The sequence below is a fragment of the Cyprinus carpio genome, chromosome A16, assembly GCF_018340385.1.
Source record: "Cyprinus carpio isolate SPL01 chromosome A16, ASM1834038v1, whole genome shotgun sequence".
Classification (NCBI taxonomy): Eukaryota; Metazoa; Chordata; class Actinopteri; order Cypriniformes; family Cyprinidae; genus Cyprinus; species Cyprinus carpio.
In genome coordinates, this window is record NC_056587.1 from 2,287,916 (window position 1) to 2,309,322 (window position 21,407).

The window sequence follows — 21,407 nt, forward strand, 5'->3', positions numbered from 1 at the left end:
TCCCTTTTATGGTCTAAGCTTTCACCATAGTAGCTTTCCTTTACCTTAGGAGCAGGGAACACTTCTTGGTTTATTCTGGGAGTTTTTTTAGAATTCAGTTAGAATGGAGAACGACTCCGAGTCCCGCATCGACAGCAGCAGCACTACTGACAGAACCAGTAAAAGCTCAAATATAGAGAGTTTAGGTTTGTCACACTCCAAGTTGGCTTATGATGGGAACTTTATTCGTTCTGCTTCTGGTGTATTTATGGCTGGAGAAATCGTAAGTAAGCAGTGGATCTAAACTTACTAAAAATCCTAATAGCTTACTTTTAAGTCAAGTAATAAAACATGGATTACAGTATGAATTAGAATGAAAGAAAACTAATCTAGATTGTTGGAGGTAGTATCTCCCATTAGAAATGGATACTTTTTGCACAATTTTTTTTTCCACTTTCCATTTCCTAGAGGAGGATGTCATGCTGCATCTCTTGATATTGTAAAAGTGAAACTGGTTTGGATTGTTTTTATTTTAATCTGCACCGTTCATCATGAAAGAAACATTATTTTTATTTATTTTTTATAAATATACTTTTTAGATTCAAAGTACACTTGCATTTAGTACAATTAAGCACACTTCTTTTTCACTAGGGATTGCTTGCAACCAGTATATGATAGGAATAACAAAATGTAAGATTATTTTTTTTGTTCATAAAGATAATTACTCAAAAAGGAAAGAGAGGAAGAGGACCAACCGACACAGTGTGGAAACAAACTCTTCCTTTTGGCTTATATTGCTCTTCTTGCTTCCATCTAAACATTCCCTTTCCTGGTGTAATTTACAGCCAACTCTGTCTTCCAAACCCAAAATAATTTTTCCTGTAATATCAAGAACACAGTGAGAAATTCTTTGCTGTTTATAACAGGAAGGGAGGGCGTGAAGTCTCTGGAGCATAATTTAGTGTTAAAAAGGAATTGTGGCTATAGGCCCACTTACAGTGCATTCAAGTTTTATCAGTTTATGCATTTCCTGGGATTCAAACCTATAACACTGGCTTTGCTAGTGTCATGCTGTACTTTTTGAGCTACAGAAATGCTCTCACGTCATGCCCATTATCTGCTTTCTTATAGCTGGTTTTAGATCAGTTTCATGGTGTTTAACAAGTGCTGTTTTAATCCGTTGAGTGTCTGTGCTCCATCTTTAACCTCAGGTGTTTGGGCTTCTGGTGTGGACTCTGATTGGTGGGACGGAGTACCTCCATGTTCTTCCACTGGGATGGGTAATGTTTGTGTCAGTCTTTTACTGGGTTCTTACTGTTATTCTCTTCCTCTTATACCTGACTATGGCCCACAAAAGGGTTCCCCAGATCCCATGGAATATTTTGGTGAGTAAATAAAAAAAAAAAACATTTAAACTTATCTAAATCAAACTACACAAATGATTGTGTTTTTCACCAAACTTTTATTAAACCGAAGGCTTCTTAATTCACAGGGAATATGTTTTAATGGCAGTGCCTCTGTATTGTACCTGACAGCAGCTGTGATTTGTGCCGTATCTTTGAATGTGGCCATTAGGGGGCGCTACTACTTCATCAGCTGGGTGGCATCAACGGTATGAAAAGCAACTTCCCTGATTTGTTTAGCAATACTATTGTTTTCTTATAGCCTAGCACCTGTGGAGCAATGTCTTTCCTTCCACAACTGATTATTTTCCTGGACTGAAATAATGAGTTGACATTAGAGTCATTCTATAATTAGGGGTACATGTCATGTCCATGGACTCTATTATCAATTTTACAAATTTTTCATTAACTTTTCACTTCAAACAATGATCACTTTTATATCAGGGGACATTTCTAATTAATTTAAAAAAAAAAAAAAAAAAAAAAAAAAAAACAGATATCTTTTATCTTGCAAAAATGGCATATTCTATACTGGAATTTGCTGTTTTTGTGCTGTCCGATTTGGTAAATGTAAGGTTTTTACATTCAAGCATTTAGCAGATGCTTTTATCCAAAGCAACTTACAGTGCATTCAGGCTAACATTTTTTTACCTAACATGTGTTTCCGGGGAACTGAACCCACAACCTTTTGCGTTGCTAACACAATGCTCTACCACTGAGCCACAGGAACACTCTAAAAGGCGTGTTTCTGTATATATTTCCTATAAATATGTGTCCAAAATAATCATTAAATTATGAGAAAGGTGTTTTAAAAATATTTTGCTCATGCATCTACATTAAATCATCCATTTTGTGTATGTCCGAGAAATCAGTGTCAACTGTGTTACTCCCTGTTAAACCCCTGTAAATCAGCAATGGTTTGTTCCAAAGTCACATGTCCAACATCAAGTGATGTATTTTTCCTTTTTTGGAGGGAAATTTGAAGACAGTGTGGAAAGTCATAACTTCTCCTCTTCAATATTTTATCTAGATTATTGTCTACACATAGAGTAGATTAATTGACCGTCACCTGTGTTATCAGCATGTTCTGGTGAACTTGTGTCACATGTTATATTTATAATTATGTAGAGAAAGAATATAAAAACAAAAGTTTATCATGGTCAAGTACTAACTATTCCAAGGTCAGCAGTTTGCACAAGGCCCTAAAATGGCTGAAATGTCAACTGTGTTACCCATCAGCTGTAACACAGTTGACAATGATTAACACGGTTGACAATGTTGGCAATTCAGTGTCAATTTATGCTCCCACTGAGTGTTGTTGATAAAAATAAATATTCACAAACTATTGTCATTACACAGAAATTACATAGGAATTGCCTAAAACCATGGAAAACAATGGATAAATGTAACTGATCTAATCACGGCCACACTTTCTATTAACTCTGTATCCATAATATTATATACAAATTATATTCACATTTGTCTAGGGTTAAAAAGCATTCAGAATACCTCATGATTGACATAAACCTATATAATATTATAGATTTGGCATTTATCTATTTCTGCTTAGTCATATTATGTTATTGTATGAGTCCTTACAGCTTGAAGCGTCATGATGCATTATAAAACTTCATTTACCTTTTAACTTCATTTTACTTATATATAATATAATATATATTTATTAACATTATAATATATATTATTATAATGTGTGTGTGTGTGTGTTTAAAATGCTTTATGGATACTAAGTTCATTCTTACCTGTCAACTGTGTTACTTTGTCAACTGTGTTATGTGTGGTTTTTATGTTATAAATCTTTTAAATGTGAACTAATCCATCAGAAAAAAAGATGGGGATATCTCTGGAGATGGATGACTTTGGTAAAACACTTAATTCAGCATACTGTGGATTTATAGTTAGAGAAAAGTATCATCCTTCATGATAGCATCCCACGGTACGCCCATTATGCAGCCCCAAATGCATATTTTCAAATCATTTAGACAGATAACCTCAAAAACTCTGGTGAATAGACTCAAAAACTTTCAAACAAATGTGTAATCAAACATGTGGGACTTCATTCATGTTTAATTTGACACACCATTTATCCATAACATTTAAAATATTGAATAGTTTGTTAATTTTTGTTTTTTTATTTAAATATTTATTAGAGCTTAAGCTTGCCAAACAATTAATTTAGCACATTAAGGGTGTATGTTGTTATATTATTCTAATTTATTTATCAAAAAAGAATACTGATTTTCTGACTTTTTGGCTGACATGAAATGTACCCCTAAATATAGAATGACTCATTAAGTAATCTGACATTGGTACTGCATTTTGTATATGTATGTGTCATGCAATTACATGAAGAACTTGTAACAGTAGCCTATAATATAATTTGAATGACAAATTCCTGTTCTCTTTCTTTTCAGATATTTGCCTCACTGGCTATGGTGTGTTATGCAGGAAATACAACTGTGTATTTCAAAACCTGGAGATCAAAATGTGAAGATATATAAGCAAATGTTTTTAGTTTGTTTGTTTGTCTGTTTGTTTTTATTATCCCTGGGGGGGGGGTCATTTATGCAAATTTTTTTTTTTTTCAAAAAAGAAGACTTTTATTGTGTTAAAATGTATGTAGCTTTGTTACTATAAATAAAACTTTAACTGTACACTACTGAATATTTCTCAGTTGAATTTACATCATGAATTAATGGGTAAAGTCATAAAAATCCATGTTTAATCCTAACACTGTAAGCCCACTATAATGATTTATATTTACTGCTGTTAGATTCAATTTGATGGGAGGTTTTAGGATTTTGCATTAAAGGGGACCTATCATGCTAAATTCACTTTTATATGGTATTTGTGCACACATCCATCACTTAATGGTAAAATTTCACCAACTACTTTTTTTATTTCCCATAAATCATAAACAGTGTCTCAAAACGAATGCTGTTTTTTGTGATGTCACAAAAGGATTCAATCAGTTGTAGTTGTTGTGTTTCTGCTCATCTCTTCTCTTCTCTTTTTTGGGCATGAATGTCTCAGGTGTGATCTTTAATTATTTATTTATTTATTTTTAATAAATGTATTAACACTATCTTCACTTAAGTAAAAACAATCAATTTATGCATTTCTTTTGTATGCGGGTTTTTTATTTTTATTTATTTATTTTTATTTTTTACTTATTTACCTCTAAAATGACAGAATTACTCCATTGACTTTCATGTAAAATATCCTCTTTTTTTTTACTCTTTTTTTTTTCTTCAGTAAAAATATTCATTCCAGTAAGCTGAAACAGCCAAAACTTCGAAATTACTTTATATACTTTGGCGTCATCAGATGAAATATCTTGATATAAAAATAGCAATTACATGAAATATCTATGGCCACTATGACTGCTGTAGGCCTACTCACTGGCTGCATAGGCTGAAATCTAAATCAGTGTTTTAACAAACGGAACTTCTTAAGCTTGAGATTTATCACAAATTAAATTTTTTAATAACCATTTTTGTTGGGTGAAATGATACAAATATGCCAAAATATGCTTACAGACAAATCTGACCATTCTATAAGGAAAATACAAAGTAAAAGACAGAGTAATCATTTATTTCTAACAAAAAAAACTTCAAATTTCATTAGCTCAAAAAAGTAATATGTACCAAATGGTACCAAATTGATAATAAACAATAAACCTGGTAGCATGTTCCAGACAGACATTTGACTTTGACTAGGATAAAACTTTGAACTATGTGTGTGTGTGTGTGTGTGTGTGTGTGTGTTTTGCACAGCAGCTGAGCACATTTAAAAAAAATAAATAAATAAGTAAAAAAAATGCTAATTTATTGGATTATTAAATTCTTTCTTTGTATATGTGTGTGACAGTTTTTTATTTGACAAAATTAAATAAAATAAAAAAAGAAGAAGAAAAAAGTAAGAAAATCTATTATAGGTTAATTCAATGCTTTGTTTATGGATGTGTGTGTTCCACTCCTATTTGTTTGAGTGTGAGAGTGAGTGTGGGCCACATGGGGAATGTTATCTATAGGCTCACCACCTAATTCAATGTATGTATGATCTACATTGTGTTGGATTTATTGATTTTTATTGGATGAAAACAACAACAACAACAACAAAAAAACTAGTTCCTAATTTTTTATGTTTTATTTCATATTTCATATTTTAATCTTTATAAACTTTATGCTTATTCATGCATTTTAATGGGTCTGTTTTATCTTTGTTTTAATTCTGTTATTTTTATTAATTGCTATATCATTTTGGTTCCTTCATGTCTGTAAAGCACTTTGAATTGCATTAACTTGTTTAAAAAAGTGCATATAAATATATATATATATATATATATATATATATATATATATATATATATATATATATATATATATATATATATATATATATATATATATATATATATATATATATATATTGCCCAAATTTGTCCCCAAGGCCTATTTAAGGTTCGACCTTATATTACATCACATTACATATTATATGATATGTAATATAATGTAATATAAATAGTAAAACTACTGTAAAATTTAAAGATTTTTTTTACAGTGTATGTATGGCAAGCCATTTTAACATTTAATCTTTAAAGGGGAGGTTTAACGCTATTTCATGCATTCTGACTTATTTACACTGTTACAGAGTTGAATTCTCTTGCTAAACATGGCCAAAGTTTAAAAAAAAAAGAAAGAGTTGGACTTATGACGTATGAGTATATCTGTGCCAAATACATTCCTTCAGGTTTTGTTTAAATTTCGTAAAGTTTTTTTTTTTTTTTTTTTTTTTTTTTTTTCTTCAGAGAATGGCCCTGTATGACATCATAAAGGGTGGAATTCCTTGTATGGGCACTTCTCCCGGAAGAGCGTGCACACACATCAATCAGGGGTGCGTTTCCCAAAACCATAGTTGCTAACCTGTTAGCAACTTAGTTGGTTGGCAGTGGGAAATTGCAACTATGGTTTTGGGTTTTGGGAAATGGAGCGAGGGGAGGAGAGTGAGAGTATGCGTGTCTTCGTTCTTGTTTTGGGTTTTTTAGGTATTAGGTGGACATGACTTGCTTGAGAAGGATTTGTCATCTGTTTTTAATAATAATAAAAAAGAGAAGGATTTGTCATTTTGTTTTTAGACCACAAAATCAACAATGTCACCAAAAAAGTGTGTTTTTGGTTATGATGGAAAATTTGTTTCTTCGGGGCAGCAATGGAGTAGTGCAAGTGTGTTTGTTTGTTCCTGTCATTTCAGTGATTAATGTTTTATAAACAAATAAAATTTAAGTCAATAAAGTGTTTGTTCCTGTTTTATTTATGTCGATGTCACAGCTTGCAAGACAATCACTACGCAAAAGTTTTGTGTGTTTGTGACTCTTTAGCACTGCCCATGGCATGCCTCCAGGAGCTCGACTGTTTTCGGTGAGAAGCGTAAAGCTGTATCTGTTTTTTATAAATCTGATAAGACTAAAGACTCTTCGGAGATATGAAGGATGCAATATTACTCTATATGTCCTCAAGATTACATGAGATTGGCAGAAACTGTATTATGTCCCCTTTAATATGTACTAGTTTCTAGTTTCATACTACTAGTATCTTTTCCATTATGTACTAGTAATTATTCATTAGCTTATTCTTTAGCATCCTCAAATAGCGGTTCTGGCCCTTGGTAGAAACTGTGTTCCGGGGGCACCTAGATAGGACCGAAAAGTCACTTTAGCATTACTGATTAAACGGGCATGGGCTCTATTCTATAACTATTCTATTGTTACTAGTAGCACATTTAAATTTTTTGCCATTGATGTCTATGGGGATCTGTCATTCAGATATCAGTCAATTAATTTCTGACTAGTATGTATTTCATTTGTGATTAACACATATTTTCTTTATATACTAGTAGTTATTCATTAGGTACTAGTACTTAGGTTTTACATACTAGTAGCTATTAGTACTTATTCTTCAGATACTAGAATGCTTTAGGGGTTCCGTTAAAACTTAAACCTGTAGTCCAGACAAAGAAACACAGACAACAGAACAAAGAAAGAGCTGAATGGAGACATCAGATATTAAGGTTGTCCATTAGTACATGTATCTAATCAGGGCCACTGCTGGCCAAATGGATGCCCTAAGCAGAATTGTACTGCTGTCCACACCCAGCACACAAACACACTGGACTTACATGTTTGTCACTTCAGCTATTATTTTGTGCAAATTCAATTATTATTTTACATATTAACATTTTGCAGATTATGCGAGGTAAACTTATGATGTCACTTTGACAGGTTTCTTGGAAATCAACAAAGAGTGCAATATGTCGAGAAAATATCTTAGAGTGGAACATAACTGAGCAAATCTGAGCAAAACTATTCAATATTCCACTAGAAATACTACATAATTTTTCAAAAGTTTTATTTTATTTATATTTTAATCATTTTTCATGGCATGGAAATAACAATTAGAAAATTCCCTGATATTTCCAGGTTTTCCATGAGCATGTATCACTACATCAATGGTATGAGTGCTTTGACTAGTGACTAGAGCACAATTATGAGACAGCTGTCATTTGCGCATGTGACAATCAGTTGCCATTCTGAGATCAAAATTTCAAGCACGAGGTGTTTCAGAAGCCTCAGAAAACTGGTCAGAAAAAGTGTCAGTGAGCGATAGAGGACAGAGTGCAGGTGCAATCCAGTAAAATTATGCACAAAACATCAAATCATCATTATGCACATCATCATTTCAAACTAATTTGTAAGTATAAAGCAACTCTCTTTTTTTGCCACCAATACAAATATGTGTGTGCTTTGTACATGTTTTGTTTGCTTTGTAACTTTGGAATGTAACTCAAAGAAAAAAAAATAAAAAAACTTCTATTCCAGAAAATACAGTAAGTAAAAGCATTTACTGTTACATTATTTATGTATAACGATTGGTACGATAGAGTAACAAAATGAACAGTGAAATTAACAGAAGCTCGTACAATGCATTTTAACAGGCATAATTAAGTCTGAGAATAAATGAAGGACATACTGTACATATTCTAAATTAAATAAGCGAACAAACATCATACATATTCTTATTCATATTTTTAGAATATCCATAAATAACCAAAATTTAAAGTACTTATATTAGACTTAATCTGGAAAAAGTGGTATCGGTACATTCCTAAAAATAAGTACTAGTAGCATGAACATAGGTACTAGTACGTTTTAAGGATTAAATGTTAAACAGTTTGCCTTAAACATCCAAGCTATATAAGAAGAAGAAGAAGAAGAAATTATTCTCTTTAATTTTCGTAATCCATTGGCTGGTGTACTTGCTTTATTAAAGCATTAATCTCATAAAATTGACATTTTTTTTCTGAAAGCAATGGTTAAACTTTGTTAAAAATGGCTAAAAAGTTGTTAAAAAAGTGCTTAATAAGTAAATAAATCTTAATGTTTAAAGATAAATACTGACCAGGGTAGATACTGAGTAAGACAATTTGGTAAAACCTTACATCAGGGTTATCACAGTTTCATTATCATAGTTTTATCACTTGAAAAAAAAAAAGTTAACCCTCTGGAGTCGATTAACGCGTAACGCGTTTTTGGGGTATTTTCTCCTGATAACCCCGAAAAGAACTTAAATTACACTTTCAGTTTTTGATCGTACAGATAAGTGCAATACATCAATCGAATCTGTAAAGGGTCTACTTTTTTTTTGTATACAGACATAATAACAACAAAACTTTGTGCACTTATAAAATAAAGATAAAAAACAAGGAGTGCTGTCTGCAGCCTTTGTCTGCGCTGATCTTCAGATACAAATGCGTCATTAAAATGAACTGTAACTCAGTTGAATACTCAACGAAGAGACATGAGAGAGATATCTATAGAAACCTGACATGTCTACTTTTAAACTAAACAAGTGCTGCTGAAAAACAAATATTCTGTGATAAAGTAATCCATTATGAAAACAACGCGATGTCCGTTTTTCACGTCTCACTTCATTATCTTCTAATGCGACCACGCCCCCCGCGCCGAGCGCGCTTTTGAGATTCAAATGTTTCACTGAAGCGCGCGGCTTTTTGAATACGCCCACAACAACAGAAGACAACGCAGCGAGACTGTTCTTCAAGTTTTTTATTATTTTACTGTTTGCTTCGCGATGGGAGGAATAAGACATAATTCACCCCAAAAAGATGTGATGTGGTTGAGGATTTGAGATTTGGATTTCCTCAGAAAAAAGAATGAAGCACTTTATTCAGCAGAGATCATAAACATGAGTAAGTCTCTTTTTATTGATTTATATACTTGTACTAGTTTTCACATAACGTGTAAACATTTTACTAGTTAGACTTTTTTCCAAATACTTTTTCCAAACTATAATTCCTGACTAAATGTATAATCAAGTGAAATATTTATGAAGTTTCAATAAACAATATACACTACTATACCATTCAAAAGGTTGATGTAAAAATATAAATGTACCAATAAATGTAACTGTAACAAATGTAACAATCATTGCTGTTCTTTCAATTTATCCCCCCTAAAAAACCTAAAAAAAAATATTCTCAGCTCTTTTCAACATTAATAATAATAATAATTAATAATAATAATAATAATATAATAATAATGATAATAATAACAATAAATGTTTTTTTTGTAGAAAAATAAGAGTGTTAAAAGGATTTCTGAAGGATTGTGTGACTGGAGTAATGATGCAAAAAATTCAGTTTTGAAAGTCAGCTTTGATTGTTCCTAAATAAACTGTTTAACTGCACTCACAAGTGAATATTAAATTATGTTGTGGGATAATTAAATATATTCTAAATCACATACAAACATAAAATTATATAGATTTATTTTGTCCTCACATTCTTTCTTGTAACCTCATCCCTCTCAGTGACACAGCTGACTGAATGGCTCATTATGCAGCTCATTATGCAGGCCTTTGTCTTCTCAGGTGTGAATTCATGATAGTTGACGCCTACTCGCATATGACTTTTACCAACAAAAAGTGTCTTAGAAAATTTAAATCAATATATTGTTTTCTGTAAGTGAGTAAACAAGATGATTTTCACATCATTTAGAAAAAAAAATTCTAGGCTACAAGCTCCAGTTCTCAAAATATTTGGGAACCATTTTTCTGTATGTGTTTTAGTGCCTTATTCAAGTGATTTAACATTTTTAGTTTTTTACTAACCACGCATAACATTTTTTTTCTCAAAAACACAATCATGTACATACATGCTGCTCACATATTATTATAGCCTAGTTTGTGCTGATTACAGTGAGATTAGACTTCAGCCATTTAGATATTTATAAGAAACTGAAAAAAGCACAAATGTCAGGGCATGACAAAACTTCTCCAGGCCCCAAAAATACCCTTAGACTCCAGAGGGTTAACTGAAAAAAAATTGTTTTGTTTTACTGTAGCTAGTTGACAAGGCAACATTTCCCATTTTCATTTAGTTTTGAAAATCTGCTAAGGGACCCTGAAATGCTAGATCCAACCCTGGATTGTATAGTCATAATTTTCATTATTATATAATTTAATATGGAAAATAAATCACATAAAATGAAAAAGGAAATGAAGTAAAGAAAAAAATAATTTCAGAATATGTAATGGGGGGGGGGGGGGGGGGGTCACGTGACCCTTCGGCAGCAATGCATGCATAGTCCTTCGCTCTGCTCACTTTGTCAGAAATTGTATACATCCTGTCAGTAAATTTTGAACCACTCTTTACCTATCCCACTATGAGTATTCCAGCAGTAAAGGACATTCGGAAAAGAGAGATTGAACAATCACCAATAAAGAAAAAATTAAAAGATTCCACCATCTCCAGAGAGAATCTCAACGCTGCTATAGCTAACGGTATCAAGCTAGCACTCAAAGACCAACAAAGTACACTCGATTCGGTTGTAGCTTTAATCTAGTCTTGAAGAAGATGACAGCACTTGGTCTCCAGCCCTTCCTCACATATCTGGTGGTAATTAAACTACGGCAGGATTTCGACTCTCCTCAAAAGGCGGAGGATTTTGTTACTTCACTGTCACAGAAGAAGTATTCTGCAGCAGGAAGGCAATGGCTACCGTCCCCATCCTTTCAGCTCAACAAGATGAGGTCTGTGGTGATCCTAAGTGCCCTGAAGAGGACAATAACAAGGTGGCCATGGACACTTATTCATTTCTTTTTGGAATCTTGCCCCTGTTCTGTTTGATTTAATACGAGGACTGACCACACACACCAATCTTCACTGTCCAGAGATGTTAAACTTCACGTTACATGAAGGTCAACCAGCTGACCTAACAGATGACAACATAAAGATGTCAAAGGAGGCAACACTGAAGATCTCCTTGCCATGCCTTAATGTAAAATACAAGTCCCAGATAGCCATGGCAAACCAATTACTGGCTCGGCAGAGCAGACGAATGTGATGCTCTCTGCAAGAATGGTCTTAGAAAAATAACTACTTTTTAAATATGACCCCTTCATCAACCAATGTCTTCCTCATGAGAAGTATCATACACAACAGTCAGAAGAGTTTGAGAAGACTGGAGACCTTCAAAAGAGTCTTTGGAACAGACGTGCTGAACATCAACCACCAGGCTGTTTTTGGTAATAATTGGTTCTAAATATTATTTGTACAGATGTCGTTATTGTCACGCCCCTGGACTCTTTAAGTTCTGTTTTCCCTCCATGTGTTCCATGTCCCATGTCAATTGTTTCATTCCTAGCACTTGTGTTGTCCCAATCATCCACTGTTTATAAGCCCATGTCCTTTCAGTTCAGTTTTGCCCTGTGTTGGATTAATAAAGACTCTTTCGAGTATCTAAGGCTCCGTGTTCCTTCCGGCAGGGTAGTTTGACAGAAGACCCGACCTATATACAGTAAATTGCGTGTCTCCCCTCCATTTTGTTTCTGCATTTTTCTATCAGTGTTTTTCTTTCCGTTGTGTATGGATCCCCTTCTTCGCCCCGAGTACCTCCTCCTACTGCTGGAGCAGGGGAGCAGATCTCTCGGAGATCACACAAGACTGTTCACGCTCGTAGCTCACACCACCAGCTATCCGGACAACACGCTCTGTGCTTTCTACGAGGCAAGCCTTAACATCTCATGCAGAGCGCTGTGGTCCAAGGAATGTCCCCGAGAGGATTTCACCACTTTTGTGGAGTGGATTCTGGTGAGAAACAGATCGCCACACACCATCTGCCCCGTGGATGATCTTGTCAGAACCACTCCTGACCCAGAGCCCAGCCCACGATCTCCCCGATGTGCGGAGTGGATGCCCGAGCCCTCTGCTGATGGAGAGCCAGAGTCCACCGCGACCGACGAGCCATCACTACATAAAGTGACAGAGCTGAAGATCGCTGTGGAGCCAGACGCCGTGATGTCAGTCCAGGTGTGTGATCCAGCAACACCACCTGCCTTGAGGGAGAAAGCGACAGACGGTGTGAGTGTGGAGAGGTGCTCCGCCCCCTGCACCACGGCTGAGAGTGAGTGGACTATGAAATGCCAAAAGGGCTAAAATAAGTAGGAGGATCTCATAGACTGGGAATCGGAAATGGAAATTGAACTGCCCCCTCTCTCCGTCATCTCCGCTGGTCCTGTCCAGCCCTGAGGGGGCTTCCGATCCTCCAGTGCCCACTCCTAGAAGGTGTCCTCCAGTGTCTGCTCCAAGAAAGTGTCCTCCAGTGCCCGCTCCTCGAAAATGGCCACCCTCCCACCTGCTCCTGCCTCCTCCACCCTTGTCGTCTGGCAGCCCCTCTGCTCACCCTCAGCCCACCATCTATGTGGTGTGAGCCCCGCGAGACTGCCATCTTCCAGCATCACAATGGTCGGAGTCTCCCTCACCTCCAGCCTCCGAGGCCTGGACTCTGCCTCAGCCCATTGACCTGTCAGCTACACCATGGCTCCTAGCTCCCTCCTCTCTGTTGTGGTCCGGCAGGCCACAAGCTTCGCCTGGCTCCCTCATCCCTCCGGCTCTGCCTTGGTCTTGGTTGATGCCAGGCTCCTTCATCCCCTCGGCTCCACCTCAGTCCTCTGTCACTCCGGCTCTACTGCAGCCTCCTGGATCGACATCTCCGCATCGGTCGCCGGTGCCATCGTTTCCACCTAGGACCTCAAGATCCTCCCCGTCACCCTGGCTCTTTGCCTCTCCGTCTCCACCTCGGGCTCCTCCTCCACCTTCTCTGCTGCCGTTGGTCGGCCCCCTGGAGTTGGCGGCCATTCCTCCTCCATGCCTCCTCCCACCGTCGGCTCCACCTTGGGCCACTGTTATGCCACTGCTGGGCTCCTCCTGTCTCCTCCCTGGCTTCTCCCTCCGTTATCTCCTCCATGGTCTCTGTCTGCCGGCCCCCTCCCGGGGAGCCATCCTTCACCGGAACCTCCTCCCAAGTTCCCACCCATTTCCCCCCCTCTGTTGTTCCATGGTGTGAGGTTGCACCTTCCGGGAGGGGGGAGTAATGTCATGCCCCTGGACTCTTTATGTTGTGTTTTCCCTCCATGTGTTCCATGTCCTAGCACCTGTGTTGTCCCAATCATCCACTGTTTATAAGCCCATGTCCTTTCTGTTCAGTTTTGTCGGATCTTCCAGTTACGTACGTGTGTCTTCCTCCTGTTCTCCATGTTGGATTTACCCTTGTGTTGGATTAATAAAGGTTCTTTCGATTATCTACGGCTCCGTGTTCCTTCCGGCAGCGTAGTGTGACAGTCATGTACTAATAATTTGTGTTCATCCAATTAAGCTACTTCAGAGATTTCAGAAATCTCCACTAAATCTAGTGACACAGATGTTCACCAAGTGACCAGTAATTAATACAGAGGATCAAGCCACTTTATGGCATGTAGATGTGCGGTTGCATTGTTCCAGAATTCTGACTTGTTTCAATTAAGAGTTAGTGGTTAATTGTCATATTAATGGTTTGCTCTTGAAAATGATGGGCATACTGTGAATATGACAACTTGTTTGATAAGTAAAAGTTTGGTCTTAATAGATTAAACCAGCAAAGCCAAATCATGGCTCTTTGTGGATGAGGACGTCCATGTTCTGTGGGTAAAAGTAGACTCAAATGGGTGTGAGCAGAAGAGGAAAAATGCTGGTTTAATTTAAGGCCATATGCTGTTATACTGTTACATAAACTTCATAACATAGGACTCCCCATGGTTCTTTATGTTAATTTATGTCTTTTTCACAAATCTTAGGAGTATTGCACATCATCTTGACCAAGATGACAGTGGACAGAAGACACAGGATTGGATATTGGGGTGACACACAACTACAATACTACTGTACTGTATTTCAGCTCTGTGTATTAATTATTATTTCTGTTTTTATTTCAAATTCTTAATCAGAAGACAACTGGGATGCCAATCCACAAAATGTCAAGGCAAATGTAATAAGAAACACATTGTGTCATCTGTCCATTTGAGCATATATTCAAGTAAATCAAGTAAATTATTCTAGATCAGTTAATTGTCTTCATTAAATGTCATAATGAGTGCACAATGTAAATATTGTGTTGAAAGCTATTGTGTTTCAATTGCTGTTCTAGGCCTTGCAATCATTCTTGATAACTTTCTTTCATTCTTGATCTACCGCTGAGACTGCCAAATCCTCCCAGACTGGCAGTGCCTCTACGACTGACACTGCCTCTCAGACTTCCACTGTCTCTATGAATGACAGTGCCTGTCAGAGTGACACCAACTATCAGACTGCCAAAGCCTTCCAGTCTGACAATGCCTCTGAGACTGCCAAAGCCTCCCAGACTGTGTTCATTCATTTTAACATTCACAACTAATGCAAGTAATAAATCATTACTTACTCATCAGAAATGATCTCCTCCACTGCTCAAGCCGCATGTCGCATCTTCTTCTGAGGTAAATTCTGGCTTATTCCTTCTCCCAGAAACAAAAAGTGTCCATGTTTCATACGGTTTCATACGGATTACTTTATCAGATAATATTTGTTTTCGACATGACTTGCTTCATTTAAAAGTAGACACTTCATGATTGGCTTGACTGGCTTAATCACTCTGTCTCCTCTCCACCAATAAGCTGGTGTGTGGTGGGTGTTCTGGCGCAATATGGCTGCCGTCACATTGTCCAGGTGGATGCTGCACACTGGTGGTGGTTGAGGAGATACCCCCTTCTATGTAAAGTGCTTTGAGTGCCCAGAAAAAGCACTATATAAATGTAAGGAATTATTATTATTATTATTATTATTACTTCAAGCTTTCTATAAGTAACTTTGCACCCACGTCAACTAATTCTCATTAGATTATTATAGTTTTCCTTGATTTCTAACACAATTTATTAAACAATTTACCATTTTCTCACAACTACAAACACAATGTCAAACCTACACACCTCAAACCTCAGATTTCTAGGTATTTACATAATATTTACATAATGTAATTTTAGTCAAAAACATATTTTCATTTGTCAGAATTAAACTTTGGCCTCAGATGACACACAAACCTAACAAACAGACTGCAAGTCAATGTCTATTACAGTATACAACATAAAAAGAGGGGTGCAGATACAATTAAATTCAACAATAAGCTTTAAGGAAAAAAAATACTTTTAGTACAGTACTGTAAACAGATCTTGAAGTAGAAGAAAAGTTCAAATAGCAAATAACTGAATATAACACATAATACATTATACTGTCAATTACTGTACAGTAGAGAATAATTAATTATAATTATAAATAATTCAGCATCCTCTGTCAAATTGCATTGCAGTGTTGGTAATGACCTTTTTTTTTGCCATACTGGAGCAGATTCGTAGTTTTCTGAATAAAGTCTTTCACTACCCCCATGGGCAGTCTTTCTCCAAAAATACATTACATGTAAGAAGTACTTGGCTACAAATCAATTCAACGGTTATGAGTTTGAGGGTGTATAACTGTTACAATTGGTGTATGCTGGCGTGGAGAACAGATGCACGAGGAGGTTATAAATCAAAAGAGGAGTTTAATGAACATCAACAACATCATCAGAGGTACTATAGACAATCGGCGGACAAGGAGGAACTAAACAGACAGGGCTTTAAACACAAGGGAGGTAATCTGGGGAATTGAGAACAGGTGGGGATAAATCAAACAAGAAACAGGACATGACCAAAATAGGGAAACAAAGTCCATGAACGTAACAGTTCGCCCCCTCCCGGAACGGTGCGTCCTCGCACCGAAAGATAAATTCCAGCGGAGGGAGGGTGGGGGTTCTGGAGGTGGGCGTGGGGCAGGCAAGGGGCAGGCAAGGGAGAGGGAGCATCGAGCATGGAACCAGGGTGGAGTTGGAGGGAGGAGCCAGGGAGGAGCCCGGAGCAGGAGGAGCCAGATGGTCCTCCAGAGACCAGCCAAGATGACCCACGGTGGAGTTGACGGCGGGAGGAGCCATGGTGGAAGAGGAGCCGACAACACCAGGGGTTCGACTGACGGAGACTGCGCCGGTGGATCAGGAGCCCAGGTTGGAGCCAAGCAGATGGAGAGCCAGGGTGACGCCGAGGAATCTGGAGGGCCAAGGCAGAGCAGAAGGCTCAGGCGACCAAGGCAGAGGCGGGGCCCCGGAAGACTGCAGAGCTGGAGTGACCGAGGAAGAAAGCGGAACCAGAGGGAAGGAGGAGCCTGACAGAGCCGGAGGGATGGAGTGACGAGGCGAAGCCAGAGGAATGGAGTCCCGAGGCAGCGGATGGTCGACGACTGACCAAGGTGGAGCCGGAGGGATGAGGGAACCCGGTGGAGCTGGTGGGATGCCGGCCACAGTGGAGACAAGGGAGCTAAGAGCCAAGGTGGAGCCGCTGGGTTGAAGGACCGAGGTGGGGTCCAGGGCCCGGAGGCTGGAGGCGGAGACAGGGCATCCCTACACCAAGGCGGAGCTGGAGCCTGGAAGTCCCGAGGCTGACCGGAGCGCCCAGATGGCGCTGACTGAGGGTGAGCTGCGGGACTGACTGGCACCAGCGGAGATGAGGTTGAGGAACTGACTGGTCTAGGAGGAGGCGGGAGAGGGAGGCAGGGAGGGAACACAGGAGGATCAGGGCTGGACGGAACCAGCAGAGAAACAGGAGGCTCCGTCATGGTGGGCTCAGGCTCTCTGTCTGCGGTGGGCTCAGGCAGTTGCTCCGTGCAGCTGGATGGCGGCTGGCTGGTCTCTGGTTCGGGAGTGGGGCTGGAGATATCCTCTTCAGCGGGGCAGATGGTGAACTGGGATCCATTATTCTCCAGCACCTACTCCACGAAAGTGGCGAAATCCTCCCTGGGCCAATTCGCTGGGAGGCGTGCCTTACACCACTCGCTCAGGCCAGTATAGTAGAAAGCACAGAGCGAGCTGTCAGGGAAGGCCATAAGACACGGCAGATCGAGAAAGTTCCCTGGTATGGTCCTCCAGCGAACGGTCCAGTTGCTCCAGGCACAGGAGTTGGACTGCTGGGATAGCCATTCTGGGAGAGGGAAAAACAAAACGGAGAAAAAAAGAAAAACGCCACTAACTCACTCACTTTTAGGGTCCGCGATTTTGTTACAACTAGTGTATGCTGGCATGGAGAACAGACACACGAGGAGGTTTATAAATCAAAAGAGGAGTTTAATGAACATCAACAACATCATCTAAACAGACAGGGGTTTTAAACACAAGGCTTTAAACACAGAGGTAGTAATCTGGGGAATTGAGAACAGGTGGGGATAAATCAAACCAAGAAACAGGACATGACCAAAATAGGGAAACAAAGTCCATGAACGACAGTTCGCCCCCTCCCGGACGGTGCGTCCTCGCACCGAAAGATAAATTCCAGCGGAGGGAGGGTGGGGGTTCTGGAGGTGGGCGTGGGGCAGGCAAGGGGCAGGCAAGGGAGAGGGAGCATCGAGCATGGAACCAGGGTGGAGTTGGAGGGAGGAGCCAGGGAGGAGCCCGGAGCAGGAGGAGCCAGACCAGAGACCCAGCCAAGATGACCCACGGTGGAGTTGACGGGGGGAGGAGCCCATGGTGGAAGAGGAGCCGACAACACCAGGGGTTCGACTGACGGAGACTGCGCCGGTGGATCAGGAGCCACAGGTTTGGAGCCAAGCAGATGGAGAGCCAGGGTGAAGCCGAGGATCTGGAGGGCCAAGGCAGAGCAGAAGGCTCAGGCGACCAAGGCAGAGGCGGGGCCCCGGAAGACCGCTGCAGAGCTGGAGTGACCGAGGAAGAAAGCGGAACCAGAGGGAAGGAGGAGCCTGACAGAGCCGGAGGGATGGGAAGTGACGAGGCGAAGCCAGAGGAATGGAGTCCCGAGGCAGCGGATGGTCGACGACTGACCAAGGTGGAGCCGGAGGGATGAGGGAACCCGGTGGAGCTGGTGGGATGCCGGCCACAGTGGAGACAAAGGGAGCTAAGACTCCAAGGTGGAGCCGCTGGGTTGAAGGACCGAGGTGGGGTCCAGGGCCCGGAGGCTGGAGGCGGAGACAGGGCATCCCTACACCAAGGCGGAGCTGGAGCCTGGAAGTCCCCGAGGCTGACCGAGCACCCAGATGGCGCTGACTGAGGGTGAGCTGCAGGACTGACTGGCACCAGCGGAGATGAGGTTGAGGAACTGACTGGTCTAGGAGGAGGCGGGAGAGGGAGGCAGGGAGGGAACACAGGAGGATCAGGGCTGGACGGAACCAGCAGAGAAACAGGAGGCTCCGTCATGGTGGGCTCAGGCTCTGCTCTGTCTGCGGTGGGCTCAGGCAGTTGCTCCGTGCAGCTGGATGGCGCTTCTGGCTGGTCTCTGGTTCGGGGAGTGGGGCTGGAGATATCCTCTTCAGCGGGGCAGATGGTGAACTGGGATCCATTTATTCTCCAGCACCTACTCCACGAAAGTGGCGAAATCCTCCCTGGGCCAATTCGCTGGGAGGCGTGCCTTACACCACTCGCTCAGGCCAGTATAGTAGAAAGCACAGAGCGAGCTGTCAGGGAAGGCCATAAGACACGGCAGATCGAGAAAGTCCCTGGTATGGTCCTCCAGCGAACGGTCCAGTTGCTCCAGGCACAGGAGTTGGACTGCTGGGATAGCCATTCCGGGAGAGGGAAAAACAAAATGAGAAAAAAAAGAAAAACGCCACTAACTCACTCACTTTTAGGGTCCGCGATTTTGTTACAACTAGTGTATGCTGGCATGGAGAACAGACACACGAGGAGGTTATAAATCAAAAGAGGAGTTTAATGAACATCAACAACATCATCTAAACAGACAGGGTTTTAAACACAAGGGAGGTAATCTGGGGAATTGAGAACAGGTGGGGATTAATCAAACAAGAAACAGGACATGACCAAAATAGGGAAACAAAGTCCATGAACGTAACAACATGTGCTACAGTATTTACTGTACACAGAATGGTGAAAGTTATCTCATCCAAAGTACTACTACTGTGTACTGTAATTATACTGTATGTGTTAGCAGTATAAAAATGCTGTAGATGAGCCTGTAGGCCAGCTTCCCTCATGGCCATTCCATGCACAACAACATAATGTAATGTGGAGCTTGGGTTTTATTTGTGTTTCTTGTTCATTGGTTTAGTGTGTTTTATTTTTTAGCTTTTGTCATTTTCATTGTTCTGTCATGTGATTCCCTCGTCTGTGTGTTATGTTCTGATTGGGGCTGCGTTCAGCCCCGGCAAAAACAGTGCAAAATGTTTTTTAAATGGAAACGGTGGTGGGTTGAACTCCCTGTTCTGAGTTGCAACTATGGCAGCTGAGAAGGCCATTCTTTGTGTTCTATTAGAAAAATTTCGGAGCCGGTATAAATACATGTTTAATACTGCAAAATCGGCTCGATGTTACAGTCACTGCCCTTGCCATCCAGAATAAAAGGGAACATCCCAATCAAGTGAAGAGATTTGTGGACACCGTGGCTCCTAATTATTGTGATCCAACATCTGACTCGCATACAATTTAGGTGAAGAATAATCCACTTCTTACCTCCGAGACTGTGTTATGATCTATATGACCTTATTATTTTTATTGTGAGTATTAGGCTTATCATTATTGCTGATCACTGTTGTTGAGCTATGATATTGTAATATTTACCATTATATTATATCATATATCATATCATATATTATATCAGAGGAGTATATAAAAGTTTATGAAAGTGTCACAACCACAATACAATAGCAAAATATATAAATATGTATAGTATTTTTATGTTACATAAATCAGTTTCTAGCACACCTTCCTTAGGAAAGGATATGGACCAGAAGACATTGCAATTACTAAATGATATTTAGAAAGACTTAAAGAAGTTCCAGATGTATAATTGTGCTCTTATTATTGTAGTTATTTTGCCTTTAATGTAAATGAATGTGCAAACAATATACTTGCTCTTGTGAATTTATTTTGATGTTAATTACATTGTGCGAGCTGTCTCTTTAATATTGCGTGGTTTATATAAATATTGCTGCTGATTGGGCTGACATTTTTGACACACCCACCAAACAAGAGAAAACGTATCTCAAACCCTGTTGCACACCATTTCCAGGAAACATGTCGTTCAAACCGGAAACCGTAGCAAAACGGTGCACACCAGTTTGAGCTTGAACTTGCCCTGGTTCTTTGGTTCATTATGTCATGTTCTGATTGGTTATTGTCCTGTCATGCTACTCACAGTTCTATTTGCTCACTGGTTGCTTTAGTCATGTGCCTTGTTCCCCATTGGTTGGTTTGTGTCATGTGACCTTTTTCTTTGGTATAAATAGCCCTCATGTTCCCATTGTTTTTTGTCATGTATTGAAGTTGTAACCCACTGTCAGCGAGTCTTATCTGTTTATGCCTCATCAGTTCTGTTCACGTCAAGTCTGTTCATGCCTCTTCAAGTCAAGTCAAGTCTGTGTCTCTAGTCTTGGATAATGTTTGATAATGTTTTGTCTGTAAATAAACTGCATATGGATTCTTCACTACACTCACCTTCAGTGGACTAATTCATTACACATAAACAGCTGTAGTGCTTTGTATTTCATCAAGAACAAATGTCCTTTGAGTCCGACCCCTTCATTTTTTGTTTCCTTTCC

General features: G+C 39.6%; 1 protein-coding gene across 1 annotated transcript; it reads left to right on the forward strand.

Moving 5' to 3' along the window:
- LOC122148065 (CKLF-like MARVEL transmembrane domain-containing protein 8) lies at window positions 1-3,948 on the forward strand. The gene is made up of 4 exons (XM_042773339.1): window positions 1-262; window positions 1,191-1,364; window positions 1,472-1,591; window positions 3,815-3,948. Exons 1-4 carry the CDS (start codon window positions 104-106, stop codon window positions 3,899-3,901), a joined length of 540 nt encoding a protein of 179 aa, XP_042629273.1. The 5' UTR covers window positions 1-103; the 3' UTR covers window positions 3,902-3,948.
- The last annotated feature ends 17,459 nt before the right edge of the window (window positions 3,949-21,407 follow it).